This window comes from Pongo abelii, chromosome X, assembly GCF_028885655.2.
Source record: "Pongo abelii isolate AG06213 chromosome X, NHGRI_mPonAbe1-v2.0_pri, whole genome shotgun sequence".
NCBI classification, from domain to species: domain Eukaryota; kingdom Metazoa; phylum Chordata; class Mammalia; order Primates; family Hominidae; genus Pongo; species Pongo abelii.
This window is the reverse complement of record NC_072008.2, coordinates 49,382,637-49,410,263: the sequence shown is the minus strand read 5'-3', so window position 1 is coordinate 49,410,263 and position 27,627 is coordinate 49,382,637. Positions and strand designations below refer to the sequence as shown.

Genomic DNA, 27,627 nt, shown 5'->3' with positions numbered 1-27,627 from the left:
GTGTATGTCAGTCTCTGGCTGCGTGTGTATCTAGGTCGTTTCTGTGAATGTGTCTGACAGTATGTGTTTGTGTATATGTTGGCATTCATGTGTCTTTGGAGTACATTTTTCTTCCTGGGGTGTGGCGCCTTTTCTGGCTGTTTTTCACAAATTTGTGTCAGAGTTGCCACTTCTCTAGCCGCCTCTATCAAGTCTCTCAGTCCTTGCCTCTCTCAACTCCAAGTGCAGCCTCATGCCACCACCACTCTGGGCTCACCCCCATCCCCCAAGAACCACCCCCTGCTGTTCTAGATTCTCGACCTGCTGACTGGGCCCAGGGCTCAAGGTTAAAAGCTCCAATAAACACCAGGCAATGCTGCCTTTGACCAATGCACACCCGTGGCGTTGATGGTAGGGGTTCCCCCTCCCTGGCTACCACATATTTCCAGGGCCCTGGCCTCAGCTTTCCAGTGAAGGCCGCCAGTCGCCTGGAGGACTCCGGTGAAGGAGTCCGACAAGCACCTTTCGAGACGGGGTCTCGGATAGCTACAGGCACGAATTCTTAGAAGCCCGGCCTGGCGCTATCTCTGCTAATATCCAGGCAGCTGCGGCAAACCAACTTCCCAGGAAAGGATACTGCGCAGTTATTTTTTAAGTGTAAATACACACACACACACACCGCCACCACTACCAACAACAACCCCGCGCAACAACCAAAACAAGCGCGGTGCTGCAAAGGGATTCCCAGAACCGGTTTCCTCTTGGTGTGAGCCCCACCTCAAGCCCCCTCATTTACATGCAGGCCCCGCCTCCTCGGAAGAACCGAGCGTGTATTTGCATAAGGGGGCCCTTGAAACGATGAGGGTGGTATGCAAATAAGAACTGGCTCCGATTGGCTGTGGTACAGCAGGTGCCGCGTCCGGATTGATCAAAGCCAGGTGGGCGGGGCTGTCGCCCAGGGTGACTCTCCCGGGAGGCGCGTGCCCAGGCTCAGTAGCATTGGGGCTGGCGCGCGCGGCTAATCTTAACGCTGCGCCTTCTGCGGGCGCTTCCGGGCCACCAGTTTCTCTGCCTTCCACCCTGGCGCCCCCCAGCCCTGGCTCCCCAGCTGCGCTGCCCCGGGCGTCCACGCCCTGCGGGCTTAGCGGGTTCAGTGGGCTCAACCTGCGCAGCGCCACCTCCATGTTGACCAAGCCTCTACAGGGGCCTCCTGTGCCCGCCGTGACCCCCACGCCGCCGCCAGGTGAGTACATCCTCCCCTACTGCAACCAGACGGGGTGGGCTGGAATGATGGGTTGCAGCGCGGGGGGAGGGAGTCGTGGCTGGGCTCAGCACGCCGCCACCCTGACTTCCTCGCCTCCGCCTGCGTAGGAGGCAAGGATCGGGAAGCGTTCGAGGCCGAGTATCGACTCGGCCCCCTCCTGGGTAAGGGGGGCTTTGGCACCGTCTTCGCAGGACACCGCCTCACAGATCGACTCCAGGTATCCGTCACAATGGTCTTGGGAGGGTCAGGTGCGTGTGGCGGGGGCGGGGGTCCTGGCCCTGGAATGCTGGTTGACCGAGGAGTGAGCCTGCAGAGTGTGTAGAGGACCAGGTGTGTGTGTGTGTGTCCGAGGAGTGAGCCTGCAGTGTGTGTAGAGGGCCAGGTGTGTGTGCGTGCGCGTGTGTGTGTCGGTCTAGGAGGTTATGGGGGGGGCAGGGGGCTTCAGATTCCAGAGGTCCTCAACCCCGGGGTCCAGGCTGTGTATGTGTGGGAAAGCGGGGACCTAGATGTGAGATTTGTGCGACTTTTGGAGGTAGGTGTCCAGTGTGGAGTCATGCGGACCAGGACCCTGGTACAGAGTTGGGGTGTCGTAGAGCTCAATAGGAAGATTGTGGGCCTGGGGTATCAGGAAATCTAGAACTCAGGACTTGGAGTGATGAGTCCTGATGCCTGAGAACGGAGAGCCCAGGGCTAAGGAAGATGGGAGAGATAAACTTGGTTCCGAGGACCTGGAGGGCAGGGGAGACGCCCTGGTATGCGTTCTGTGGGGTGCTGTGGTTGGGGACCAGAAAGACTAGAGTGCTGGTAGATGGAGGAATACTGGAGGTAGGCAGAAGGTCTAGACTGGGAGGGGCCTGGGGATCACCTGCTGGCCTCCTTATCACGGCCCTCCTCTCTAGGTGGCCATCAAAGTGATTCCCCGTAATCGTGTGCTGGGCTGGTCCCCCTTGGTGAGTACCTTCGGAGCCCTTCCTGACCTACCTACTCCATCACTGATGAATTCACCTCCTTGCTTTTCCAGGGGATGTATGACTCCCTGGGCCCTGTAACAGTGAGAATACTGCCAGCCCATTTATACTCCCTTGGGGTGACATACAGTTCTGATTCACCCCAATTCCCCTAGAGCCCTGGATTCTCCCCTCCAACAAACCTTTCCCATCCTCCCTCCAAACACTGCTGGGGGACTGCCCGCAGGGCATGCTGGTGGTGAACAAGGGGCAGAGGTCACTGGTTGCCATGGTGACGGTGGCTGCTTCTGTCTTGCCGTTATAACGCTAACGGACATCAGGGCGGGTCTGGGCAAGTTGTAGAGTTGGGAGCGCCCCCTGGCGGGCTCTAGGGGAAACTGCGCCTGCGCAGTCCGTGGGACTCAAAGGGAGAGGGTGCGCCTGCGCAATGTCGGAATTTTTGCATCTCGGTGAGAAAACGTCTGCTGCTGTGCAAGTCAGCAGCCTGGCCAGGAGAGGGCTCTACCTCAGCCCAGAAGGTTGCTGCTCGAAGTGTACCTGCGCAGGGCTTGGGGAGGCAGTGGGGGGCGGATTTTGTGGCTAGTAGCGTTTATACTTTTTTTTTTTTGGAGACACAGTCTCCCTCTGTTGCCCAGGCTGGAGTGAGGTGACGCGATCTCGGCTCACTGCAACCTCTGTCTCCTCGGTTCAAGCGATTCTCCTGCCTCAGCCTCCCAAATAGCTGGGACTACAGGCATGCCCCACCATGCCCAGCTAATTTTTGTATTTTTAGTGGAGACGGGGTTTCACCATGTTGGCCAGGCAGGTTTTGAACTGCCGACCTCAGGTGATCCGTCTGCCTCGGCAACCCAAAGTGCTGGGATTACAGGCATGAGCCACCACGCCCGCCTGCGTTTATGACTTTTTTTTTCCTTGAGATGGAGTTTTGCTCTGCTGCCTGGGCTGGAGTGCAGTGGGGTGATCTCAGCTCACTGCAGCCTCCACCTCCTGGGTTCAAGCGATTCTCCTGCCTCAGGCTCCTGAGTAGCTGGAATTACAGGCACCCACTGCCACACCTGGCTAATTTTTATATTTTTAGTAGAGACTGTGTTTCACCATGTTGGCCAGGCTGGTCTCGAACTCCTGACCTAGTGATCTGCCCGCCTTGGGCCTCCCAAAGTGCTGGGATTACAGGCGTGAGCCACCGCGCCCGGCCTCTAATTTTGTATTTTTAGTAGAGACGGGGTTTCTCCATGTTGGTCAGGCTGGTCTCGAACTCCCGACCTCAGGTGATCTGCCCGTCTCGGCTTCCCAAAGTGCTGGGATTACGGGCATGAGCCACTGCGCAGGGCCACATTTAGGCTTTTTATTGGCTGGTTCTAGGTGCTTGGTGATGCCGACAAAACACATGATAATACTAAGTCCTTTTGTGCTAGGTCCTTTGCAATAAATCACTCAGCTGTTTAACAAATTAGGTATATTGACCATCTACTATATGACAGACATAATTCTACACACTCAGCAAAGTATTACATAAGTATTGAGAGCTCATTTTGTGCTAGGTCCGTTTTTACTAATTGTTTTCACCTGTTTAACAAATATTTATTCAGCCCTACTCTGTTAGCAGCCACTGTTTTAGTGCTTCATATACGTCTGTGAACAAAACAAACCATTACACAATAACAGTGTTTATCGAGTGCTAACTGCTTGTCAGAGCCCATGCTATTAAGTGCTGTCATCTGTTTAACATTATTGATCACCTACTGTGTAAGGTACTATTCTAATCTGGGATATGTCAGGGAACAAAACAAAACACCACATAATGGTGGTGCTGCTTCTGCTGAAAGCCTTCAGTTAATAACCAGATTTTTCTTTCTATTTTTGCTTGTTTGTTTTGAGACAGCTGGAGTGCAGTGGTGTGATCTCCACTGCAACCTCTGCCTTCTTGGCTCAAGCGACCCTCCCACCTCAGCCTCCCAAGTAGCTGGGACTACAGGTGCATGCCACCAAGCCTGGCTAATTTTTGTGTTTTTGTAGAGACGGGGTCTTGCCATTTTGCCCAGGCTGATCTTGAACTCTTGGGCTCAAGCAATCCACCCACATCAGCCTCCTAAAGTGCTGGGATAACAGGGATGAGCCACTGTGCCCGGCCGAACTTCTTTCGTTTATTCAAATGTTTATTGATCTACTACATGTGAGATTTGTGCAGGCTCTTTGCTGGTTTCACCCTCTCAATCGCTGTGTGAGTTTGTGTCTTTAGGGAAAGTGAGGCCCAGGAAGGGAAGTGAGTTGCTCAACGACACACTGTCAGGAAAAGGGGCCCTGAGTTGAGCTTATGTAAAAAGCCTCAGAGCTGTTGCCTTGACATCTGTCTTTTTTCTCTCCCTGCTTCCTACCCCACCTGTGCCCCCAGTCGGACTCAGTCACATGCCCACTCGAAGTGGCACTGCTATGGAAAGTGGGTGCAGGCGGTGGGCACCCTGGCGTGATCCGCCTGCTTGACTGGTTTGAGACACAGGAGGGCTTCATGCTGGTCCTCGAGCGGCCTTTGCCCGCCCAGGATCTCTTTGACTATATCACAGAGAAGGGCCCGCTGGGTGAAGGCCCAAGCCGCTGCTTCTTTGGCCAAGTAGTGGCAGCCATCCAGCACTGCCATTCCCGTGGAGTTGTCCATCGTGACATCAAGGATGAGAACATCCTGATAGACCTACGCCGTGGCTGTGCCAAACTCATTGATTTTGGTTCTGGTGCCCTGCTTCATGATGAACCTTACACTGACTTTGATGGTAAGGCTTCTCTAAATCTCCCTAGAGGTATTGTTTTTACTTGATGGCCTTGTGACCTTTGGCCTCCAGTGGTGGGGTGTCCTGTAATCCTTGACCCATACTGCATTATATAAGATTATCGATTGCTAATACTGGGGATTCTCAGCCTTGCCCTCTGATAAAGTCCATCTTTTAACGGTGTGCTAACCTTATTCTGGGCTCCTATTCTGGTGAGGGGATCCTGTTACCATCCTGAGTATTCTTTCTCTGGTAAGGGGATCCTGTTACTTCTCAGTGCTTTTATTCTGTTGAGGGGACTCTGTTATTTTAGCTGCTCTTTATCTAGTGATGGGACTCTGCTTTTATCTTGAGTGTCCTTAATTGTGGTGAGGCCATCCTTCCTGGGGAGTTTGGGGTTGGAGAAGCGCATCATGAGATTGAGTGGTCTAACCCCTGGCTTGTGTGCAGGGACAAGGGTGTACAGCCCCCCGGAGTGGATCTCTCGACACCAGTACCATGCACTCCCTGCCACTGTCTGGTCACTGGGCATCCTCCTCTATGACATGGTGTGTGGGGACATTCCGTTCGAGAGGGACCAGGAGATTCTGGAAGCTGAGCTCCACTTCCCTGCCCATGTCTCCCCAGGTGAGGCCTCACTGACCCCAGCCCAGAAAAAGGACTCCATCCCTCTCAGGGACCAGTACCCCCTACTGACTGCTAATCTTCCCTCTCTGCTTCTTGGCCCACAGACTGCTGTGCCCTAATCCGCCGGTGCCTGGCCCCCAAACCTTCTTCCCGACCCTCACTGGAAGAGATCCTGCTGGACCCCTGGATGCAAACACCAGCCGAGGATGCACCCCTCAACCCCTCCAAAGGAGGCCCCGCCCCTTTGGCCTGGTCCTTGCTACCCTAAGCCTGGCCTGGCCCCCAATGGTCGGAAGAGCCATCCCATGGCCATGTAACAGGGATAGATGGACATTTGTTGACTTGGTTTTACAGGTCATTACCGGTCATTAAAGTCCAGTATTACTAAGGTAAGGGATTGAGGATCAGGGGTTAGAAGACATAAACCAAGTCTGCCCAGTTCCCTTCCCAATCCTACAAAGGAGCCTTCCTCCCAGAACCTGTGGTCCCTGATTCTGGAGGGGGAGCTTCTTGCTTCTCATTTTGCTAAGGAAGTTTATTTTGGTGAAGTTGTTCCCATTCTGAGCCCCGGGACTCTTATTCTGATGATGTGTCACCCCTACATTGGCAACTCCTACTACCACCACACAAACTTAGTTCATATGCTCTTACTTGGGCAAGGGTGCTTTCCTTCCAATAATACCCCAGTAGCTTTTATTTTAGTAAAGGGACCCTTTCCCCTAGCCTAGGGTCCCATATTGGGTCAAGCTGCTTACCTGCCTCAGCCCAGGATTCTTTATTCTGGGGGAGGTAATGCCCTGTTGTTACCCCAAGGCTTTTTTTTTTTTTTTTTTTTTTTTTTTTTTTGGGTGAGGGGACCCTACTCTGTTATCCCAAGTGCTCTTATTCTGGTGAGAAGAACCTTACTTCCATAATTTGGGAAGGAATGGAAGATGGACACCACCGGACACCACCAGACACTAGGATGGGATGGATGGTTTTTTGGGGGATGGGCTAGGGGAAATAAGGCTTGCTGTTTGTTCTCCTGGGGCGCCCCCTCCAACTTTTGCAGATTCTTGCAACCTCCTCCTGAGCCGGGATTGTCCAATTGCTAAAATGTAAATAATCACGTATTGTGGGGAGGGGAGTTCCAAGTGTGCCCTCCTCTCTTCTCCTCCTGCCTGGATTATTTAAAAAGCCATGTGTGGAAACCCACTATTTAATAAATGTAATAGAATCAGAAGTGGCTGGCCATTTGTAGGTGTGAGGCTTTTATGGAGCATCTACTGTACACTGAGACAGTCAGTCCCTCTGCTTTGTCCTCAGGAAGCCACAGTCTTACGTTGCATCCTAAAGAGCTTTAAGGATTCTTGAAGCTCCACCACAAAAAAAAAAAATCTTGATTCCCCCTGCCCCTGATCTTATGCAGTGCCCAGTATGTGCAGAAGGGTTCTCTGTTGGAGATACTGTGCATATTGAAGGTGTTTAGGGCACATCCCCAATCAAGATGGCCATCTCAGAAGCAGAAAAACTACCTTCCCTGGCACCCCAGGGGAATGAAGAAGCCCCTTCCCTGTTGGAGAAGAAAAGCCCTATCAGGGTACTGGCCAGGGCGGGGCTGGGGTTGGGGGCTGACTGGAATCTGTCCAGGGTGTAGTCATCTGCTTTGTTCTTAACTTTAGCCTCTCCCCTATCTTTACCCTTACATACCCATCCCTCTAATTTCTCCTTCAACACTTGACTTACTTGGTCTGCCCTATTCCATGTTGGTTTCACTTGTTCCGACCTCAGCTGTCCCCTCTCTTGCCCTGCTTATTTGTCTCGGTTCAGTGCAACCTCCGCCTTCCGGGTTCCAGCGGTTCTCCTGCCTCAGCCTCCAGAGTAGCTGGGTACAGGTGCATACCACTAAGCCTGGGTAATTTTTTTTTTTTTTTTTCAATTTGAGACGGGGTTTTGTCATTTTGCCTAGGCTGGAACTCCTGAGTTCAGGTGATCCGCCCGGCTCAGCCTTCCAAAGTGCTGGGATTACAGGCGTGAGCCACCGTCTCTGGCCCGGACTCTTGCCCTGCTTCCAAATGCTGGCTAACCTGTGAGCCTTTCGCCTGTCCCCTTTGCCATCCTCAGTGGTGACTCACTTGTCTTCCCTTCTGTGCGTCAACTTTCCTTTGCATTTTCACTTGTTTATCCTCAGCTGCTCTGCTTTTATCTGCTAGCTCACATTCCTGACTCGCACCTGATGCCAGTACGCCCTCAACCGACCCCGCCAGGTCAGTTTATTCGTCCCCAGATACCCGTGTGCTCTCCAGGGGGCGGGGCCTCGCTGGAAGACGGGAAAGCGGAACTTCAGTCCAACCATGAAGCACCTGGTAGTTTTCTGATACGGAAAGGGCGGTGCCTTATGGAGAAGCTGCCAATAAAGAGCCGAGATGAAAGGGGTGGCTGAACCAACGAGGCTAGGAGACTGGATCGGGGGGTGATCTGGAAGCGCGATCGGTGAAGCGGACAAACGGCAGGACAAGGCGGGTCTAGTGACAGGAATGGGCCGATGAAGCTCTGTAGGGACGGTGGGTAGGCCGATCGGGCCGTGTCCCCGGCCTCCCGATCTAACGGAATTTGGAAATCCCGGAGCTATTCATACATTGAGCTTTTAGGAGCGGAGGAGAAAAGCCACCACCCTGACGATCCCGGCTCTCGCCCCACCTTCACCCAAGTGGCCCGGCAGCGGAAGTGACGAACACGGAAGTGGTTTTCTGTTGCCGAGGGGACGGGCCGGGCAGATGCCAACATGGCAGCGGTTGGGGCTGGTGGTTCCACCGCGGCGCCCGGGCCAGGGGCGGTTTCCGCGGGTGCATTGGAGCCGGGGACCGCCAGTGCGGGTGAGACAGTCTGTGCCCGAGCAGTCGCATGGGAGGCGGAGTCGGGATCGCTGGGAGTCGGGAATGTTCCTCACTAAAGTGAGAGGGAGCATCCCGTGTGGACCGACGTGTGTGTGTGTGTGTGTGTCTGTGTGTGCACATTGTCAGTGTGTTGGGGGCGGTGAAGAGAACATTCAGAGAGTGACTGTGGGATCCTTCCGCATATGGAGAGTAGAGACCATTGTAAGTGTGGTGGGTAATTCTTTTTGGGAAAGCTAAGGCCACCGAAACCATTCTGAATATGTGGAGTCCTTCCGTGTGGAAGAGACCATTCTGCGGGTGTGGGAGTTCCTCACTGAAGACTATTCTGAGGATGGTGGTTCCTTCCTTATAAAGGGAGAGAGACTATTGTGAGTTAGGGTGGGGCGAGTCCTTTATGTGACTAGAGAGGGTCCATTTTGAGGATGGGGGTGTCCTTCATTATGTTCGGAGGAGACCGTTCTGGGGGCTCCCTTCCTAATGGAGGTAGAGTTCATTGTACATTCGGGTGGGAGGGCTCATCGTTATATGGTGGAGAAAGAACGTTCTGAGAGTGCCGGGTCCTTCCTTATAACAGAGAGAGCTCATTGTGAGTGTGGGTAGAGCAAGGAAAAATTCATTAGCTAGAGGGTCGGTGTGCAGTGGTGGGAGGGCAGACCATGTGGAATGCAGGGAAATATTTCCTCATCTGGTTGAGGGAGCCAGACCTTTCTTGGTGGGATAACCATTCCTGATACAGGATTCAGTCCCTGGGAGCATGTGGGAATCATTTCTTGTATTTAGTAGACTATTCTGGTTCGAGAAGAACCAGTTGTCACAGGCGTGAGGGGTTGGAGAGACCATTCTGGGTATGAGGAGGATCATTCCATATGGGATGTAGGCCATTCTCAGTGTGACGGAATCGAATCATTTCTTAGATGGGAGAAAGACCGTTCTTAGGGGGTGAACATACCTCATACAGTGGCCTCATTCCCTGCATTGATGTATTATTCTTTACATGAGACAGTCCCTCATTAAACAGGAGCATCATTTCATATAAATTCTCAGTTTGCTCATCCATAAATGGGAATCCTCGCAGTTCTTTTGGAGATGACAGTGATATGAGTCTATTGAGGTAATCCATAGAAATCCCTTAACCCAGTGATAGGCATACAGTAAACATTCAATAAACGTGGAGAATGTAGTTGTCAGTATTCTGTCTGGGGAAGAGTTGTTTCTCACTTGGGAGGAAGCCGAGGCACGTGGCCAGGGTTTGCCTCAGCCATTACCTGACACCTCGGTAAGGATTCCAGGTATGGACTGGACAGGGTGGGGCCCATTTCTCCCTTCTGGCTCTTCCTGCTCGTGGCTGAGGCAGTAAGCCAGTAGGAGTCAGCCCCTTATTGGGTGAGGGCAGGCAGGCTGAGGGAGCAAGTAGCCGTGGCTAGGAGGCTCCTGGGTGAGAAAGAAAGGGGGTGGGTGGTGGTGTGGCTATGCCCCAGCGGCTTCTGACCCCGTCCTTCCCCCTTGCCCCTTCCGTTCCCCACAGCTCACAGGCGCCTGAAGTACATATCCCTAGCTGTGCTGGTGGTCCAGAATGCCTCCCTCATCCTCAGCATCCGCTACGCCCGCACGTTGCCAGGGGACCGCTTCTTTGCCACCACTGCTGTGGTCATGGCGGAAGTGCTCAAAGGTCTCACCTGCCTGCTGCTGCTCTTCGCACAGAAGAGGGGTACGAGCCAGGGACGGGGCTGCACTGGGGTCGGTGGGTGAGACTCCACATGTATGTGTGTGTGTTCACACAGACGGTTTGCTTCAGGAGTGTCTCCAAATCTCAACCTACCTGGGGCGCCACTCCAGCTATGCGTAGCGGCATCTTACACTTTTCTAGCCCTAACAGCCGGGGAGCCGGCCTGTGTGGGCTGTAGGAGTGAGATTGTCTATGCTTATAAAGTAGCAGGGGTCTCTCACATGTGATTTAGCTTCATATTATGGAGAATTCCGAATACATGCAAAATCAGAGAGAATAATCAAATAGTAAAATATCCATGTACCCATCCCCCAGAGTCAGCAATTAGCAACTCATGGCCGCTTTAAACAACATCAGTGATTGTTCACTCACTGCCAATCTATATGTCTACCTACGTCCTTATCCCCTTATTATTTTTAAGTAAATCCCACACAAAGTAATATTGTATGGAAGTAAATTCCCCCGAATTATCTTGAATAAATGTAGCTGGGATTACAGGCACATGCCACCACGCCCGGCTAATTTTTTTTGTATTTTTAGTAGAGATGGGGTTTCACCATGTTAGCCAGGATGGTCTTGATCTCCTGACCTCGTGATCCGCCCACCTTGGCCTCCCAAAGTGCTGGGATTACAGGCGTGAGCCGCCACGCTGGCCTTGTTTGGTATCTTCTAAATCTGTTAATCTGTAGGGGTTTTTTGGTCTTTGCAATTAATTTGTTGGAGAAAACAGGTCATTTGTCTTGTAGACTTTGGGTAGTCTGGATTTTGCTGACTGCCTCCCTGAGGCAAATATTCTCAAAAATTTAACAAGTATTCTGTCTTCTACATCTCTTGTAAATTAGGAGTTGGGTTTATCTACTAATTTCAACATCTCCCTGAAGGCCTTCTACTTTGAAGTGTTGCCCAATTGTTTCTCTAAAAAGGTCTTGCATAAGTTAAAGGGATGGAGATGAATTATGCACCTTTGCCCTTTGTTTACATTGAAGAGAACATTCTCACCCACCTGTTAACTCCAGGTTAACAAGAGACCTGCTCTTACCTTTGTTAACTCTGTGAACAGTGTAGGTGTGAACACTGCCTCAGGCCGTGGGGGTAGATGGGTTAGCAATGCAGAGGAGCAGCTTGTCCTCATTGCTGATGGAAGATGGAAATAACAGATAGCCACAGACTTAATCACAGGCCTTCATCTCTTAGCCACAATTTCAGCACCCCTCCCTCCCCCGCCCGGAATTTTTTTCCCCTGAATTCGAGTTTGGAGACCAGGAGTGGACAGGGTTTGGTGAATGAACATCAGTAGGAGTTCCTGGGACAACCTTGTTCAGTGTTTGAAGAAGTTTTGCCTGTGGAGTGACACCCAGCTGTGACTTAAAAGATGAACTGCTGGCTGGGCGTGGTTGCTCACGTCTGTAATTCCAGCACTTTGGGAGGCCGAGAGGCAGGTGGATCACGAGGTCAGGAGTTAGAGACCAGCCTGGCCAAGAAGTGAAACCCCGTCTCTACTAAAAATACAAAAATTATCCAGGCGCGGTGGCGGGTGCCTGTAATCCCAGCTACTTGGGAGGCTGAGGCAGGAGAATTGCTTGAACCTGGGAGGCAGAGGTTGCAGTGAGCCAAGATCACGCCACTGCACTCCAGCCTGGGTGACAGAGCAAGACTCCTCACCCACCCACCCCGCCCCGCCAAAAAAAAAGATGAACTGCCAAAAAGTGGGGCGAGCTTTGCAAAGGCCTTGTTACATAGGAAATGATTCTCATGTTTTTTGTTTGTTTGTTTTGAAACGGAGTTTTGCCCTTGTTGCCTAAGCTGGAGTGCAATGGCACGATCTTGGCTCACTACAACCTCCGCCTCCTGGGTTCAAAAGATTCTCCTGCCTCAGCCTCCTGAGTAGCTGGGATTATAGGCGCCTGCCACCACACCCGGCTAATTTTTGTATTTTTAGTAGAGACGGGGTTTCACCACGTTGGCCAGCCTGGTCTCGAACTCCTGACCTCAGGTGATCCACCTGCCTTAACCTCCCAAAGTGTTGGGATTACAGGCATGAGCCACTGTGCCCAGCCCGATTATCATGTTTTCACTGGAGCAGATCCCAAGCGGACTTCTGCTTAATGGTCAAGCCTGCATTCATCCATGTGGCAGAGGCAACTCTGTGTCTAGGGCTGACAGAAAGATGCAACAAGGGGGAGATGGTCCCTGCCCTCAGACGGCACATGGGTCAGTGAGGAGCTAGGATAAGTCTAAAAGTCTAGACTATGCCTGGTGTGGTGGCTCACATCTGTAATCCCAGAACTTTGGGAGGCCGAGGTAGGCGGATCACGAGGTCAGGAGATCAAGACCATTGTGGCTAACACGGTGAAGCCCCGTCTCTACTAAAGATACAAAAAATTAGCTGGGAGTGGTGGCACGCGCCTGTAGTCCCAGCTACTTGGGAGGCTGAGGCAGGAGAATCGCTTGAACCTGGGAGGTGGAGGTTGCAGTGAGCCGAGATGGTGCCGCTGTGCTAAAAAAAAAAAAAAAAAAGTCTAGACTAAACTCTTCTGTGTGGGAGACAGCCCTCCACCCCAGCTCCTAGGGCTTCTATTTCATAAGCTCCAAGTTAATGATGGTTATTTCTTTTTTTTTCTTTTTTTTTTTTTTTTTTTTTGAGATGGAGTCTCACTCTGTTGCCCAGGCTGGAGTGCAATGGCATGGTCTCAGCTTACTGCAACCTCCGCCTCCCAGGTTCAAGCAATTCTCCTGCCTCAGCCTCCCAAGTAGCTGGGATTACAGTCGCGTGCCACCACACCTGGCTAATTTTTGTATTTTTAGTAGAGATGGGGTTTCAGTGTTGTTGGCCCAGCTGGTCTTGAACTCCTGACCTCGTGAGCCACCTTGGCCTCCCAAAGTGCTGGGATTACAGGCGTGAGCCATGGCACCTGGCCTGATGATGGTTATTTCACTGTACACAAATGTATTGAGTATTGAGTGCTTTCCCTGAATGGGGCTCTCTGCCGGGGAGGTAGGCTCTAACATGAGTGACATGCTCTGTGATTAGCAGACACGGATGGCTGATTCTTTTGCTGCCATTAAACTGAGTCTTAGAAAAGCTTGCTGGAAACATGGTTGTACTCTAGGGAAAACCGAGATCACATACTTCATTCCAGCCCCCCGGGATTGGACAGCAGGGTGGATGGGGGAGTCACAGGAGCAAGGCCTGTTCCCAGCCTTCAGGGGTTCCCCATGTATGGCTGTCAGTGCTAAGAAGGGCTCTCCTCCTCCCACCTAGGTAACGTGAAGCACCTGGTTCTCTTCCTCCATGAGGCCGTCCTGGTGCAGTATGTGGACACACTCAAGCTCGCAGTGCCCTCTCTCATCTACACCTTGCAGAATAACCTCCAGTATGTTGCCATCTCTAACCTACCAGCTGCCACTTTCCAGGTGAGCCCCAAGCCCAGCATGGCCCCAGAGGAACTAACTGGGTTGGGGACTGGAGTATGGGAATAGCGTGTTGGGGGGTTGTTGCAGAGGACAGGGTCTATGTCACCTTCAGAATGTCCTTGGAACTCCTTCAACCTCCCTTTTCTCGTCTGTGAAAATTGGGGGTGGAAATAGTAATGCCTGTTCACTGAGATGCTAGGATACTTAAAAGAAATAATACCTGTGAAGAGCCCTTGATTGGCGACAGATAAGCTTTAGGCTATTTGTGGGCAGCTTTGTGAAATGGTTAAAGAGCCTGGATCCTGGGGCCAGGCTGTCTGTCTGGGTTCAAATCTCAGCTCTGCTACCTTCCAACTGTGTGATTTTGGGGCATGTCACCTAACCTCTCTGTGCCTTAGTTTTCTCACCTTTAAATTGGGGCTTAGAGTGGTGCTCACTTCAGAATGGTGTTGTGAGAATTAAATGAATGAATTCACGTGCAGTGCCTAGAACCACACTAATACATTGTAAGCACTATGTAAGTATTTGCTGACATTGTTGTGGCTATTGATTCATTTGTATCAAGTCCCTCATCACAAAGATATTTCCATACCTCAGCCATCTTTTATAGATGATGATGCCAGGGCTCAGACAGGGCAAGTGCTTTGTCCCCAGTCACACAGCCAGGAAATGGGATTGGGATGTGGACTTCTTGGCACAGCCATCCTTTTGTGCACTTGCTGGGAGAGACCTCAGAACTGTTTTGCTGCAGCTCAGCCAGTGGCCAGTGGCTGGCTCCTTTTGCTGTTTTTGTTGTCATAACCCCCACCCTGTCCCTCCGTTGTGCCTGGGGGCCCACAGTGGGTGCTGCCCCCCAGGTGCACCTGTTGGGGGCCAGGGTCAGCCCTCAGTGCCTTCCACGTGCCACTCGCAGGTGACATACCAGCTGAAGATCCTGACCACAGCGCTGTTCTCCGTGCTCATGCTGAATCGCAGCCTTTCCCGGCTGCAGTGGGCCTCCCTGCTGCTCCTCTTCACTGGCGTCGCCATTGTCCAGGCACAGCAAGCTGGTGGGGGAGGCCCACGGCCACTGGATCAGAACCCTGGGGCAGGCCTGGCAGCCGTCGTGGCTTCCTGTCTCTCCTCCGGCTTCGCAGGTGTCTACTTTGAGAAGATCCTCAAAGGCAGCTCAGGCTCCGTGTGGCTGCGCAACCTACAACTGGGCCTCTTTGGCACAGCACTGGGCCTGGTGGGGCTCTGGTGGGCTGAGGGTACCGCCGTGGCCACCCGTGGTTTCTTTTTTGGGTACACACCTGCTGTCTGGGGCGTGGTGCTCAACCAGGCCTTCGGCGGGCTACTGGTGGCTGTGGTTGTCAAGTACGCTGACAATATCCTCAAGGGCTTTGCCACCTCCCTGTCCATTGTGCTGTCCACTGTTGCCTCCATTCGCCTCTTTGGCTTCCACGTGGACCCATTATTTGCCCTTGGCGCTGGACTCGTCATTGGTGCTGTCTACCTCTACAGCCTTCCCCGAGGTGCAGCCAAAGCCATAGCCTCTGCCTCTGCCTCCGCCTCCGGGCCCTGCGTTCACCAGCAGCCTCCCGGGCAGCCACCGCCACCGCAGCTGTCTTCCCACCGTGGAGACCTCATCACGGAGCCCTTTCTGCCAAAGTCAGTGCTGGTGAAGTGAGGGCTGGTAGCAATGGGGGGACACAAGGGAGGGGGACTGGGGTGGAGGGTGTTGGGCATCTGCAGGACCCAAGTCGCCGCCCTCCGGGGCCTGGCTCCTCTGGGTTTGGGAGATGGTCTTTTCTCCCAGGTCACTGAGACTTCTGGAGGGGTGTGGGACTAGAGCTGGGTGTCACGTGAACCCTTCCTGGTAGGCTGACCCCCTTCCCCTGGAGGGGGTTTTAGAGCTGCCGCCTCTGCTCCCTCTAACCTCTTTGGAGGCAGGGTTGGGGGTATTGTCATTCAAGGCCTTTTTTTTGTCTGCCCCCTCCCCGACCCTGTGCCCTCTTCTGGAGGTGTCTCGTCTGGGAGAGTCCCTCCCAGCAGTCCCTCCACCTCCATAAGGACACACTGGACAAAACTCCCGCAGCTCTTCAGGAATGACCGATGCCTACCTGTGGGGTTCAGTTGCCTATAGTTTGAGGCCTTCTCTCCTCCCTTACCACCGCTCTGGATCATGTTACCAGTTCCGTCTTTTGTGTGGCCGTGGGCCAGCTTCCTTGACACCTTGAAGATGGGCTTCTTGTGAGTCCCCAGGGAGAAAGGGACAAAAGCTAAGATTTTTGCATCAGCCCTTCTGGCAGAAAGTGTGGTAGGGGCCATTTGTTTTTTTTAGTGGACTTGGGATTTGTGGTGTAATCATATCATTAATGATCCAGGGTGTGGGAAAAATGGAGGTCCTTGAAGTGGCTGAATCTCATTGTATTTAAGACACTGTCAGTTGCCAGATGTAGGGTTATTTTTGGAGACGTCTAGGAGAGGAAAAATAAAGCTGCCAATCATACTCTTGATATCCGTCTGGCTGTGTGAGGCACCCCTACCTCATGGGGGTGTCTTGGGATTGATGAACTGTGGAACCTGCCTCCTGCGCTCCCCAAAGCTTATTAACCCCTTAACTGTATTGGGGCGGGGTGTGTGTGTGCATGGAAGATGCCTGGGCTGTCTTTGCTATATGTAAATAGAGCCATTGGATCTTTATTTTTGATTAATTTGTTCTGATTTTTTGGTTTGTTTTTTAAGGAACTGTAATGAACAAATGTCAGGATATCCAATGCCAAATAAAGATGTTGTATTTATTTAGTCCACGTGTAGCTTTCTGACCAGGTGGGCACCATTACTAACCCCAGGACTACCAGCTTCACCACTGCCGCCCTCACTTGCTCAGGAAACCCGCCTGCCGGCCTAGCCCAGCTTTGTGTTTTTCTTTCCTCCCCATTCCTACCACAGGTTGCTCACCAAGGTGAAGGGTTCCTAGCCGCTGGGATTGAAGACATTGGCCTGGCCTCGTTCTCTCTTCTTGCCTTGGCCCAGCTGGGACCAAACTCTGATCAGTATTAGGGGTAGGGTGAGGTAGACACTGGACTCCCTGTCCCCACTACCCCCACCCCACACAGGGCCGACATGACTAAGCTCTCTCATGACCCACCTCAGCTCAGCCCTCCAGCCTCTGCCAGCTCCACACTATCTCTTAGCTGAGTTTTTGCAAATAAAATGTGTTGTGCATCTTGCTGACTTGGGTTGGGCAGCCTCAAAGGAAGCACTCAGGTATGGTGGGCAGGATCACCAGAAAGCTTTTATTTTAACCCAGGGCCAGGGAGGCCGAAGCTTCAATCCTGCTGCTTGGTTCGGGAGGCCTCTGCATTGGCCCGGAGCACAGCCCCTGGGGATGGATACGGCCGCTGCTGGAAGAGGGGCCCAGCTGCTGTGGTGTCAGCGCCAGTCTTGGCCTCATTCCGCTTGGGGAGTCCTGTTGACCACGTGCCCCTGCCGGTGAAAGAGTCAGGGGATGGAGATGGGTGATGTGGCGGACACAGCCCACCTGGTCCCAATGAGGAATGGAGGAAAGAGGCTGGAGGATGGTGTCCACGTACTGAGTCAAGAGGAGTTGTCACTTACCGGGGGGCGTCTGAGTATGAGCTAGGGTCCATGGGGTCTAACTCTTCATCCTTTCGGCTTACTGCTGTGGAAGTGGCAGGGCAAAGTCTTCAATAGAGGCACCAGGAGCCCCTGATCACTGAGCCCCACCCCACAAGAAGAAATGAAGCCCCTGGCTGCCATGTACCATAGCACCCTCCTCTAGGCCCCAGGTCCAGGCATCTTTTTGAGGGAAGGCTTCCTCACGCAGTGCGCCCTGCACCTTGCTGGTCTCACAGAGCCCCATTCTGCCCAGCTTACCCTTCTTGCTCTTGGGGTAGGGAGCCAGCTCCTCCCGGCGATGGTGGCGCCGTTCTTTGCCCTCTTCCCGGTCTGCCTTGTCATACCCGCGGTCCCGATCCCGTTCCCTGTCTCGCTCTCTCTCTCTGTCTACCTTGTCATAGCCACGCTCTCGATCCCTGTCAGACTTGTCGTGGCCCCGGTCTGACTTGTCGTGGCCCCTGTCTGGTTTCTCATGGCTGCGGTCCGACTTGTCATGGCCCCTGTCCGACTTGTCATGGCTCCGGTCCAACTTTTCTTCAGCATCTGGGGACACAAGTCTTGAAGTGACCCCTTGCCACCCCAGGACCCAGCAGCCTCTGCCTTCAACAATCTCCCTTGCCTGAGGCGGGGCCCGCCTGGTCTCACCTGTCCCTCTGATCCACTATCATTCTACTTGGCCTCTCTGTGAGAACTGCTAAGATCACTCAGGGCACCTTGTACCTGCCAACTCACCTGCATTACTGCTTCTGAGCTTCTTGGCCGATTTGGTAACCACAGAGTTGGGGTCATGTGGGGAGAGCCAGGATACGAGGTCTGTGTCTGCATTCCAGTAGTAAGGGAGCCCGCTGTGGGGCCGCAGGAAAGAAGTGTCAGCACAGATGTCCTTGCCTTGGATCCTCAACTCTTGTCTCCCCATTCTCTGCCTATACTTGCCCCATGTCAGGACCCCACAGGCAGGATCCCCAGAATCTCTTCTCCTGAAGAGAAAACACTGTCAGCTGGGCGTGGTGGCTCATGCCTATAATCCCAGCACTTTGAGAGGCCGAGGCAGGTGGATCACCTGAGGTCAGAAGTTCGGGACCAGCCTGACCAATATGATGAAACCCCATCTCTACAAAAAATACAAAAATTAGCCGGGTGTGGTGGTGTGCACCTGTAATCCCAGCTACTTGGGAGGCTGAGACAGGACAATCACCTGAACCTGGGAGGCGGAGGTTGCAGTGAGCCGAGATCACACCATTACACTCCAGCCTAGGCAACAAGAGTGAAACTCCGTCTCAAAAGAGAGAAAAGACAGTCTTCCAACCCCAGAGGAGCCAGGCCCCAGTGGGCAGCAACTTGAGTCCTGCAGATACCTAACACCAACACCCTCCACCCCAGGCTCCCTCCCTTGTGTCCCCCTAAACCTCACAACCAAGGTCAGCACAGGAAGGGTGAAGTCAGAAGTTAGCCCCCCCTCACCCAGGCTCACCAGGAAGGGTCGAACACCTTGTACCAGCTTGGTGGTAGGCCCTCCAACCTGGTGGCCTCGTAGTCCACAGGATCATCGTCATAGTCCTCGGCAATGATCTCTTCCTCTGGTTCTGGCAGAACAAGGTGGGGACGAGGAGAGCAGATAAGGACCAGGGGACCTCATCCTACATGTAGAGCCTAGAGACACGCACTCACATTCACACAAGCCACACGTAAAAGACACGTGTGTGTGTGTGCCAGGGAGCATATGAAGTATCTTTCACATTCCAAATCCAACTCTCTGTATTAGGAGATTTACAAAAAAAGGTCACCTAAATCCATTTCTGGGTTCAGATGATGAGTTCTACTGTTAGCCAAAGCTATCTGGTTTCAGAGTTGATAGGGATTCATCAAAAAATTTACTCATCTTGGCCAGGTGTGGTGGCTCATGCCTGTAATCCCAGCACTTTAGGAGGCCAAGGTGGGTGGATCACGAGGTCAGGAGTTCAAGACCAGCCTGGCCAAGATGGTGAAAACCCGTCTATGAGACTAGCCCGGTCAACATAGTGAGACCCCCTGTCTCTACAAAAAAATACAAAAAAAAAAAAAAAAAATTAGCTGGGCACAGTGGCACACGTCTGTCGTCCCAACTACTCAGGAGGCTGAGGCAGGAGGCTCATTTGAGCCCAGGACTTTGAGCTTGCAGTGAGCTATTATCATGCCACTGCACTCCAGCCTGGGCAAGAGTGAGACCCTATTTCTAAACAAATAATAAATAATATATATACCATAGGCACAGGTCACTCAATAGGCTTAAAAGAAAATCTAGCCTGGCCAACATGGTGAAACCCCATCTCTACTAAAAAATGCAAAAATTAGCCAGGCACAGTGGAGCACGCCTGTGGTCCTAGCTACTCGGGAGGCTGAGGCAGAAGAATCGCTTGAACCCGGGAGGCGGAGGTTGCAGTGGGCCAAGATCGCGCCACTGCACTCCAGCCTAGGTGACGGAGCGAGACTGTCTCAAAAAAAAAAAAAAAAAAAAAAAGTAAATCAATGATCATTGCCAGTTTTATTTTATTTTATTTTTTTGAGATGGAGTCTCGCTCTTTCGCCCAGGCTGGAGTGCAGTGGCGTGATCTCAGCTCGCTGCAAGCTCTGCCTTCCGGGTTCACACCATTCTCCTGCCTCAGCCTCCCGAGTAGCTGGGACTATAGGCACCTGGCACCACGCCCAGCTAATTTTTTTGTATTTTTATTAGAGATGGGGTTTCACCCTGTTAGCCAGGATGGTCTCGGATCTCCTGACCTTGTGATCCATCCACCTCCGCCTCCCAAAGCGCTGAAATTACAGGCGTGAGCCACCCTGCCAGGCCTGGGATCATTGACAATTTTATTAACCACAAGGTCTATACCTTGCACACACAGTAGGCTTGTAATAGATGTCAGTTATCAATAAGGAGAAGATGTATTTTCCAGTGCCTGGCACACTATAGCCCCAAATAGATGCCAGTTTTTAGTATTACTGACAATAAGGTGTGATTTGCAGCCAGAGCACAGTAGGCCTAAATGATAGATCCTCACTGCAACTACACTTGGCACACAGGAGACAGCAGTAGAGGTTAGCAGTACTTCCTATTAGATACTATGTCATCACCCCCATAGAGTAATCCATGGATTTAACCTGGCATACAGTAGGCCCCAAATAGGCATTAGGTGGTCAGTATTATTTTCTGTTTTTTTTTGGATTTTTTTGAGACAGGGTCTCCATGTGTCGGCCAGGCTGGAGTGCAGTGGCACAATCTCGGCTCACTGCACCCTCGACATCCCAGGCTCAAGCGATCCTCTCACCTCAGCCTCCCAAGTAGCTGGGACTACAGGCATGCACCACAACACACGGCTAATTTTTGTATTTTTTGTAGAGACGGAGTTTCGCCATGTTGCTCAGGCTAATCTCTTAATCCCTAAACTCAAGCAATCTACCTGCCTCAGCCTCCTAAAGTGCTGGGAATACCGGCTTGAGCCGCCACGCCCAGCCAGTCAGTATTGTTAAGAATGAAATATCAGCCGGGCACAGTGGCTTATGCCTGTAATCCCAACCCTTTGGAAAGCCAAGGGTGGGGGGGTGGATCACCTGAGGTCAGGAGTTAGAGGCCAGCCTAGCCAACATGGTGAAACCCGTCTCTACTAAAAATACAAAAATCAGCCAGGTGTGGTAGCACGTGCCTGTAATCCCAGCTACTTGGGAGGCTGAGGCAGGAAAATCGCTTGAACCCGGGAGGCAGAGGTTGCAGTGAGACGAGATCACGCCACAGCACTCCAGCCTGGGCGACAGAGCGAGACTCTGTCTCAAAAAAAAAAAAAAAAAAAAAAAAAATCGCCGGGTGTGGTGGGGCGGGGCGTGCCTGTAGTCCCAACTACTCGGGAGACTAAGGCAGGAGAATCGCTTCAACCCAGAAGGAGGAGGTTTTAGTGAGCCGAGATCGCGCCACTGCACTCCAGCCTGGGTGCACAATGAGACTCTGCCTCAAAAAAAAAAAAGAAAGAATGAAATATCTATTCCCCCAAACCCCTCCACTTGACACGCGGTAGGGATGGATGTCAGGAATCCATACTATTAACAACGAAAAATGCCTGCCACCCCATTGCTTGGTGCACAGTTGGCCCATGCTAGGTATCAAGCGTCAGTATCAACAACAAAAGTGCCTGTCGAGGCTGGCACGTGTTAGGACCATCTGCTTTTAGCCGTCTCACCAGGCTCCAGATGTTTGAGGATGCCTCTCTTGGCCAAGCGGGTCTGCAGCGCAACGGGCAGCGGCATAGCTGATAGCAGACAGACCTAGGGACAGATGAACAAACTGACAAGCAGCTCAGATAAAGATTCATATCTGGATCCCGTAACCAAGCGCCTCCCGTAAACATGTACTCATCTGACTCCCATCTACTCAAATGAACCAGTAGCTGGGTGGACAGAACATACGCACTAAAAGATGTAAGAGGTAGGTGGCAATATCATCGTAACTCCCACCAACCCTACTGTCCCCGAAACCAGGTGCTCCAGGGCCCTGTTCCTCTCCCAGGCCCAGGCTCCGCCCACCGCCTAAAAAGCCCGGCCCCTCCGCACTTCAGAAATGGGCTCATCCAGCGTCCCCCAATGACTGCCGGGTGGGAGAAACCAAAGCGCTGGGATGGGGGAGCAGAGGGCAGCACTTCCTCCAGCTCCGAAAGAGTGCACCCACCCCAACGTTACCAATACACTCGTGCAGGTAGTGGAAGGCTGTCACACCGGCCGTCTCTCTCGTGTCGCCGCTACGATACCTGGGCCCACACGACTCTCTTCCCAAAACACAGAATGAGACCTTCTCTCAATGAGGCCTTCACTCCCCGAGCCTGAAAGTAACTGGACTACGCTCAGGAGGCAATGAACAAATGGCAGAAACTCGATTAGCCAATGAGAGTGCGTCCTTGGCGTGACATGCGGTATAGCGACCCAATCGCTGCCCGGTAATAGGCGGAAAGCTCCGACGCCGGTGTGCGTCTACGCTGGGGGCGTGGCCTGACTGCGCGGCCAGACGCCAGCGCCATGGAGGAGTACGCTCGGGAGCCTTGGTACGGCGATGGGCACTGGCATCCGGACTGTTGCTGCGACGCCAAGGCTAGCCGTGGGGGTCGGGCGGGGGAGGCATCGGCCGCACAGAGCCATGTACCAAACTCGGGGGACTCTTAACGTATCTCCCGCTACCCCCACTCGGTTCCTGTCACTCGGGCTCCATTATGAGGGGCCACAACCGTCTCCCCTCAGAAGGTGCGGCGAAGGCCGAACCACGCCATGTTTCACCTGACTTCGTAATCTCCTAGTCCCTGTTAACGAAAAAAGACACGCTGGACGATCCATCCCGGCTAGGGGTGGTACGGTGTTGACCGGAAATCCCCAGAGTTGCCGCGGGTGGTTTTTCCCAGGTCGCCTTTGTCAGTGGGGGCGGGGCACGGATGAGCCTGTTGAGGGCCGGCGGGGACGGTGGATGCTTCCCGCGGTCGCTCTTGGTTTTTCCCAGTTGTGCCTGATTGAAAAGGGGCGGGGCATGGTTGGACGGGCTCACCGTCGGAGAAGGGGTGCGACGCGGTCCTGCTTTGCTGACAGTCTGTCTTGGCTAGTTAACACGCCTATGTCGCTTATTGAAACGTCAACTGCGTGTGCCAATTCATTTAATCTTTGATCACAGTAAAACGGCTGATTCTTTGGTTGGTAGACAGGGCGAAGACTAATATTTCTCCCCCTTTGCCCCATTTCTCGCTTTAATGGGGGGGTGTGTGGAAAAAGCGTGACAGAACTAGCTCCTTATTATCTGAAGTGTTTGTTCCTACTTAGGAACTTCCCATTCTGGTGACTTGGTTTCTCCCAGTTAGAAAAGAGTTCGTGTGACAGGACCTGGGGGAGGGCTCACATTAACCCCGTCCTTCCCTTCCTGCTTGCAGCCCATGGCGAATTGTGGATGATTGCGGTGGAGCCTTCACTATGGGTGTCATCGGTGGCGGAGTCTTCCAGGCCATCAAGGGTTTCCGCAATGCCCCTGTTGTGAGTCCAGGCCTTCCCTGGGTTGGTGTGGGGTCAGCTGTCTTGCCCACAAGGGAGGCTGCTCTGAAAACTGCTTGGAGCTGCCAGTCACGTGCACTTATTCATTCTGGTGCCCACTCACCTACTATGTGCCGAGCCTGGCTCCTGTATCTGGGATTTTGTAGGGATTGCAAACACGGCCTCTGTCTTCCACCCTCCACCCCACTCAGCTGGAGCTCCTCTGTGGAAATGCTGTGTCGTTCAAAGAGTCATCACCAAATTTTAAATGTATGTGCAAAGCCAGACAGATTTTTTTTTTTTTGAGACAGAGTCTTGCTCTGTTGCCCAGGCTAGAGTGCAGTGGCACGATCTCGGCTCAGTGCAACCTCTGCCTCCTGGGTTCAGGCAATTCTCCTGTCTCAGCCTCCCAAGTAGCTGGGACTACAGGCATGTGTCACCAGACCTGGCGAATTTTTGTATTTTTAGTAGAAATGGGGTTTCACTATGTTGGCCAGGCTGGCCTCGAACTCTGGACCTCAGGTGATCCACCTACCTCGGCCTCCCAAAGTGCTGGGATTACAGGCGTGTGCCATTGTGCCTGGCCAGGTTTTTTTTGTTGTTGTGTTTTTTTGTTTTTTGTTTTTTTTTGAGACAGCATCTTGCCCTGTCACCCAGGCTGGCGTGCAGTGGCCTGATCATAGGTCACTACAGCCTCCGCCTCCCAGGCTCAAGTGATCCTCCCACCTCAGCCTCCCAAGTAGCTGGGACCACAGGACTGCGCCACTATGCCCAGCTAATTATTTATGTATTTATTTATTTATTTATTTGTAGAGACGTGTTTCAACGTGTTGCTTAGGCTGGTCTCTAATTCCTGAACTCAAGTGATCCACCCACCTCAGCTTCCCAAAGTGCTGGGATTACAGGTGTGAGCCACTGCGCCAGGACCAGACACATTTTACCTAGAGGCAGATTCTGGCTCAGAAACCTGGATAGAGGAAAATGACAGGAATTTAATTGGCAGAGGGAAGACAGCCTTAAAGTTGAGAGAATTCTTTTAACATAATTCTTTTTCTCTGACCACCTCCCCTCCCAGAAGATCGCAAATGCCGTGACTTTAAATGCCATCTATTAGCCAAGGTCCCTGCAATTTATATATGTAGCCCCGTCCCTCCCCTAGACTCCTGGAACTCTCCTCCCTGGATCTTTGCCCAAGTTTGTCATCATCAAGGTCTCAGCACAGATTCCCCCTCCTTCAAGAGGCCTTTCCTGACCCCTCAGCCCCAGTCATATTTCTTCATGGCATTTCCTCTACAGTGGAGATTGCTGTCTGAAGCTCCGTTGTTTATCTACCCTTGCTCAAGATCTGTGTCTCCCATCGTTAATGTGAGCTCTGAGAGGGCAGGGAGCAGATCTACCTTGTTCATGGCTGTATCCCTGCATATGGCATGGTGCTTGGCACATATAGTAGGTACTTGTTAATCATTCACTGAATGAATGAATGAACAAATGTATGAATGAATTAGCACTTCTCAACCTAGCTCTGAGAACACCCATGTTGGGGCGCTCTCCAAGCCACTAGTTCTTGGCCACTTCTCCACATCTCTACCGCTGATACCTCTAACAGGTCTCCCATCTTCTTCCCTCTCTTAAAAGTTGGAAACCTGTCTGCCAGTGGCTTCAGCCCTGCCCTAACGCCCTTCCTTCCTTTCCCCAGGGAATTCGGCACCGGTTGAGAGGTAGTGCCAACGCTGTGAGGATCCGAGCCCCCCAGATTGGAGGTGAGGGGCTTGGGGAGATAGATATAGGAGATGTCTTGGCAAAGGTGGGAGTGGTTGATCCTTTGGGTCTAGGCTGCAAGTTGGGGGTTCAGATTCTAGCCCCTGCTGGAGACTTTCCAGGGGGGTGATATTTCCCAACAATTGAATATGGAGGGGAAGAAAGTGGGTTCTGGAGTTTAAATCTAGGTCCTGACTGTTCCCTGCCATGTGACCTTGGGCTAGTGGCTTAACCTCTCTGAACCTCACTTGTACTGTGGGGGTGGTGATAACAGTAACCACTTCATCGGTAGTTTTGTAGTTTATGTAATTTACATACTACTAAGTGCTGGTTGCTATGCTAAACACTTTAATAACATTAACTAATTTAAAATTGCAGAAGTCAAATAACACAGTACCTCGAACAGGTCCTGGCACACAGTAAGCCCTCAGTAAACATTTTAACTATCATATTAACTGGGTTTCCTAACCTATTTCCTTCTCACTGAAACCCAAATCAGAATTCCAACTCTGTGTGGTGATTATGAAGCTCAAAGTTGCTCTGTTAAAAGCCATATGAAGATAAATCTGCTTGTAAACATTTGTCAGCTCCCCATAAAGGTGAAGGGAATGTTGATGGTGATTACAGATGGCTTGAAGTGGGAGCTACCACAGGATGGGGACAGATAGGAAATACTCTGCCCCACAGGATGGGGACAGATAGGCTATCTGCCTTTGTGTCTGGGTTTTTCTCCCTGTTCTTGGCCAAAGCATTCAGGCCTTGGAAGTTCCCTGAGATGTGAATTCTCAGGATTTCCCAGGAACTAATTAGGCCTCGGTTCCACTACAGGTAGCTTCGCAGTGTGGGGGGGCCTGTTCTCCACCATCGACTGTGGCCTGGTGCGGCTTCGGGGCAAGGAGGATCCCTGGAACTCTATCACCAGTGGAGCATTGACCGGGGCTGTGCTGGCTGCCCGCAGTGAGTGACCCCTGGCCCTGGCCCTGGCCCCAGCCCCTTCCACCCTGTTCTGCCTGCCCTCACCTCTGTTTCTCTGCCTCCAACTCCCCCAGGTGGCCCACTGGCCATGGTGGGCTCAGCGATGATGGGGGGCATCCTGTTGGCCCTCATTGAGGGCGTTGGCATCCTCCTCACTCGCTACACGGCCCAGCAGTTCCGAAATGGTGAGTAACTGGTGGTCGGGGGAGTGGGAGATGCTCCACCTGGCCTCTTCCACTCATCCTTACCCAAGTCTCCCTTCTCCAGCACCCCCATTCCTGGAGGACCCCAGCCAGCTGCCCCCTAAGGACGGCACCCCGGCCCCAGGCTACCCCAGCTATCAGCAGTACCACTGAGGAAGCCACTGCCACCATGGGAGCTACTTCTCGGTTCCCTCCCCGATGATCTACCTCGAAGGGAGGGCTGGCTCCCAGTTAGCCCTGGGACCCTCCAGAGAGGGCTTCTACTCTGCTCCCTAGTCCCAGGGTGGGGGTGGGGCACCCCAGCTGCCCTGACAGATGGGTCCCCTTTTTCTCTCTCAGGGCACCCCAGCCCCACACTCACATGTACGAAGTTCTCACCCCAGCTCCTTTGTGTGGCACCCTGATGAGTATTTAAAGCCTGTTTTGAAATGCCTATGTGTGGACTCCTTGAACTGCCTATGGGACCCCTCCTTAGGACAAGGGGCAGAGCCTGCTTCAGGGACTCGGAAGCCCTAGGACTTGGAGGCCCACAGCAAGTGGGCTCTAGTAAATGTCTGTGGGATGGATGAGCAGGAAGGGAGAATGAAGGTGAATTAGGGACATGTGTCCCTAATTCACATCTTAAGGTTGTCTGGGGCCTGGTGATGGGTCCTAGCTGTCAGAGGAACAAGCTTGAGAAAGAAGTGAATAAACACCAGGATTGCTGGGGGCGGGGGTGGTTCTGGACGTTGCACCCCTGACCCCATCCCCCCACACACACCCCAATACCCCTGACTCCTGGTCCACAAGCCCCCGTCACCGAGGCTGGGAAATGTGGCCTCACAGGAGTCCCTTCTTTCTGGACACTCAGCACGGCATTTGTGAAGGTGATTCCCCTCCCTCCATGTGGCCTCGGTGGATCTGGGATGGAAGAAGGGGGCCAGGAGACCTAGCTCCCTCAAAGAAGGTGCCCTGGATCAGCCTCCCCTTCTGTCACAGAGCTGCTTTTCTGCTCTCCTCTGCTCAGTGTGGTCAAGTGTTTTTATTTGTTGTTTTGAGACGGAGTCTTGCTCTGTTGCCCAGGCTGGAGTGCAGTGGCGTGATCTCGGCTCACCGCAACCTCCACCTCCCAGGTTCAAGTGATCTCCTGCTTCAGCCTCCCAAGTAGCTGAGATTATAGGCGCCCACCACCATGTCCGGCTAATTTTTGTATTTTTAGTAGAGATGAGGTTTCACCATGTTGGCCAGGCTGGTTTCGAACTCCTGACCTCAAGTGATCCGCCCACCTTGGCCTCTCAAAATGCTAGGATTACAGGCGTGAGCCACCACGCCCGGCCAGGTCAAGTGTTTTTAAAGGGTAACCACAAAATAACCAGAAATGAGTTTTCATTTTGGGATGGGGGAGCTAGGAGATTTTTCTGGGTGGACATGCCCCCGCCCCCAAGCTGTGA

At 52.6% G+C, this 27,627-nt stretch overlaps 4 protein-coding genes across 18 annotated transcripts; 3 read left to right on the top strand and 1 right to left on the bottom strand.

Moving 5' to 3' along the window:
- The first annotated feature begins 887 nt into the window (after positions 1-887).
- Positions 888-6,822, top strand: PIM2 (Pim-2 proto-oncogene, serine/threonine kinase). Its single transcript, XM_002831615.5, has 6 exons — positions 888-1,222; positions 1,351-1,460; positions 2,143-2,193; positions 4,604-4,976; positions 5,424-5,600; positions 5,705-6,822. Exons 1-6 carry the CDS (start codon positions 1,162-1,164, stop codon positions 5,866-5,868), a joined length of 936 nt encoding a protein of 311 aa, XP_002831661.1. The 5' UTR covers positions 888-1,161; the 3' UTR covers positions 5,869-6,822.
- A 1,033-nt stretch (positions 6,823-7,855) lies between these two features.
- Positions 7,856-16,833, top strand: SLC35A2 (solute carrier family 35 member A2). Of its 5 annotated transcripts, none has more exons than XM_002831612.6 (5): positions 7,856-8,455; positions 10,002-10,184; positions 13,465-13,616; positions 14,530-15,266; positions 16,551-16,833. In XM_002831612.6, the coding sequence occupies exons 1-5, from the start codon at positions 8,365-8,367 to the stop codon at positions 16,576-16,578; spliced, it is 1,191 nt and encodes a 396-aa protein (XP_002831658.2). In that variant the 5' UTR covers positions 7,856-8,364; the 3' UTR covers positions 16,579-16,833. The 5 variants fall into 5 exon arrangements, with proteins under 5 accessions (XP_002831658.2, XP_009233105.1, XP_009233103.1 ...); XM_009234830.4 differs by lacking the exon at positions 16,551-16,833 and adding an exon at positions 9,682-9,765 and having other exon boundaries at positions 14,530-16,403; XM_009234828.4 differs by lacking the exon at positions 10,002-10,184.
- Positions 16,834-16,871: 38 nt separating this feature from the next.
- Positions 16,872-22,869, bottom strand: PQBP1 (polyglutamine binding protein 1). 10 transcript variants are annotated; one of them, XM_024240762.2, is made up of 7 exons: positions 22,527-22,869; positions 21,443-21,527; positions 18,712-18,823; positions 17,973-18,085; positions 17,499-17,783; positions 17,220-17,283; positions 16,872-17,087 (listed from the first exon to the last, which is right to left on the bottom strand). In XM_024240762.2, exons 1-7 carry the CDS (start codon positions 22,581-22,583, stop codon positions 16,931-16,933), a joined length of 873 nt encoding a protein of 290 aa, XP_024096530.1. In that variant the 5' UTR covers positions 22,584-22,869; the 3' UTR covers positions 16,872-16,930. The 10 variants fall into 10 exon arrangements, with proteins under 10 accessions (XP_024096530.1, XP_054400495.1, XP_003779679.1 ...); XM_054544520.1 differs by having other exon boundaries at positions 17,220-17,280; XM_003779631.5 differs by lacking the exon at positions 22,527-22,869 and adding an exon at positions 21,939-22,075.
- Positions 22,213-26,630, top strand: TIMM17B (translocase of inner mitochondrial membrane 17B). 2 transcript variants are annotated; one of them, XM_009234826.3, is made up of 6 exons: positions 22,213-22,297; positions 23,165-23,264; positions 24,958-25,021; positions 25,848-25,976; positions 26,069-26,179; positions 26,262-26,630. In XM_009234826.3, the coding sequence occupies exons 1-6, from the start codon at positions 22,272-22,274 to the stop codon at positions 26,348-26,350; spliced, it is 519 nt and encodes a 172-aa protein (XP_009233101.1). In that variant the 5' UTR covers positions 22,213-22,271; the 3' UTR covers positions 26,351-26,630. The 2 variants fall into 2 exon arrangements, with proteins under 2 accessions (XP_009233101.1, XP_054400499.1); XM_054544524.2 differs by having other exon boundaries at positions 22,261-22,493.
- The last annotated feature ends 997 nt before the right edge of the window (positions 26,631-27,627 follow it).

Bases quoted from the DNA above. Each gene is read 5' to 3' on its own strand.
- PIM2 (XM_002831615.5), top strand. From the start codon at position 1,162: ATGTTGACCAAGCCTCTACAGGGGCCTCCTGTGCCCGCCGTGACCCCC. The intron at 2,194-4,603 runs GTGAGTACCTTC...CTGTGCCCCCAG, and splicing joins TGCTGGGCTGGTCCCCCTTG to TCGGACTCAGTCACATGCCC. The intron at 5,601-5,704 runs GTGAGGCCTCAC...CTTGGCCCACAG, and splicing joins CCCTGCCCATGTCTCCCCAG to ACTGCTGTGCCCTAATCCGC.
- SLC35A2 (XM_009234830.4), top strand. From the start codon at position 8,365: ATGGCAGCGGTTGGGGCTGGTGGTTCCACCGCGGCGCCCGGGCCAGGG. The intron at 8,456-9,681 runs GTGAGACAGTCT...TGTCTGGGGAAG, and splicing joins GCCGGGGACCGCCAGTGCGG to AGTTGTTTCTCACTTGGGAG. The intron at 10,185-13,464 runs GTACGAGCCAGG...CCTCCCACCTAG, and splicing joins GCTCTTCGCACAGAAGAGGG to GTAACGTGAAGCACCTGGTT.
- TIMM17B (XM_054544524.2), top strand. From the start codon at position 22,306: ATGGGCACTGGCATCCGGACTGTTGCTGCGACGCCAAGGCTAGCCGTG. The intron at 22,494-23,164 runs GTGCGGCGAAGG...TCCTGCTTGCAG, and splicing joins CAACCGTCTCCCCTCAGAAG to CCCATGGCGAATTGTGGATG. The intron at 26,180-26,261 runs GTGAGTAACTGG...TCCCTTCTCCAG, and splicing joins GGCCCAGCAGTTCCGAAATG to CACCCCCATTCCTGGAGGAC.
- PQBP1 (XM_024240762.2), bottom strand. From the start codon at position 22,583: ATGGATCGTCCAGCGTGTCTTTTTTCGTTAACAGGGACTAGGAGATTA. The intron at 21,528-22,526 runs GTGAAACATGGC...ATCTGTCCCTAG, and splicing joins CTAGGAGATTACGAAGTCAG to GTCTGTCTGCTATCAGCTAT. The intron at 18,086-18,711 runs GTGAGCCTGGGT...GCGGCCCCACAG, and splicing joins AAGGTGTTCGACCCTTCCTG to CGGGCTCCCTTACTACTGGA.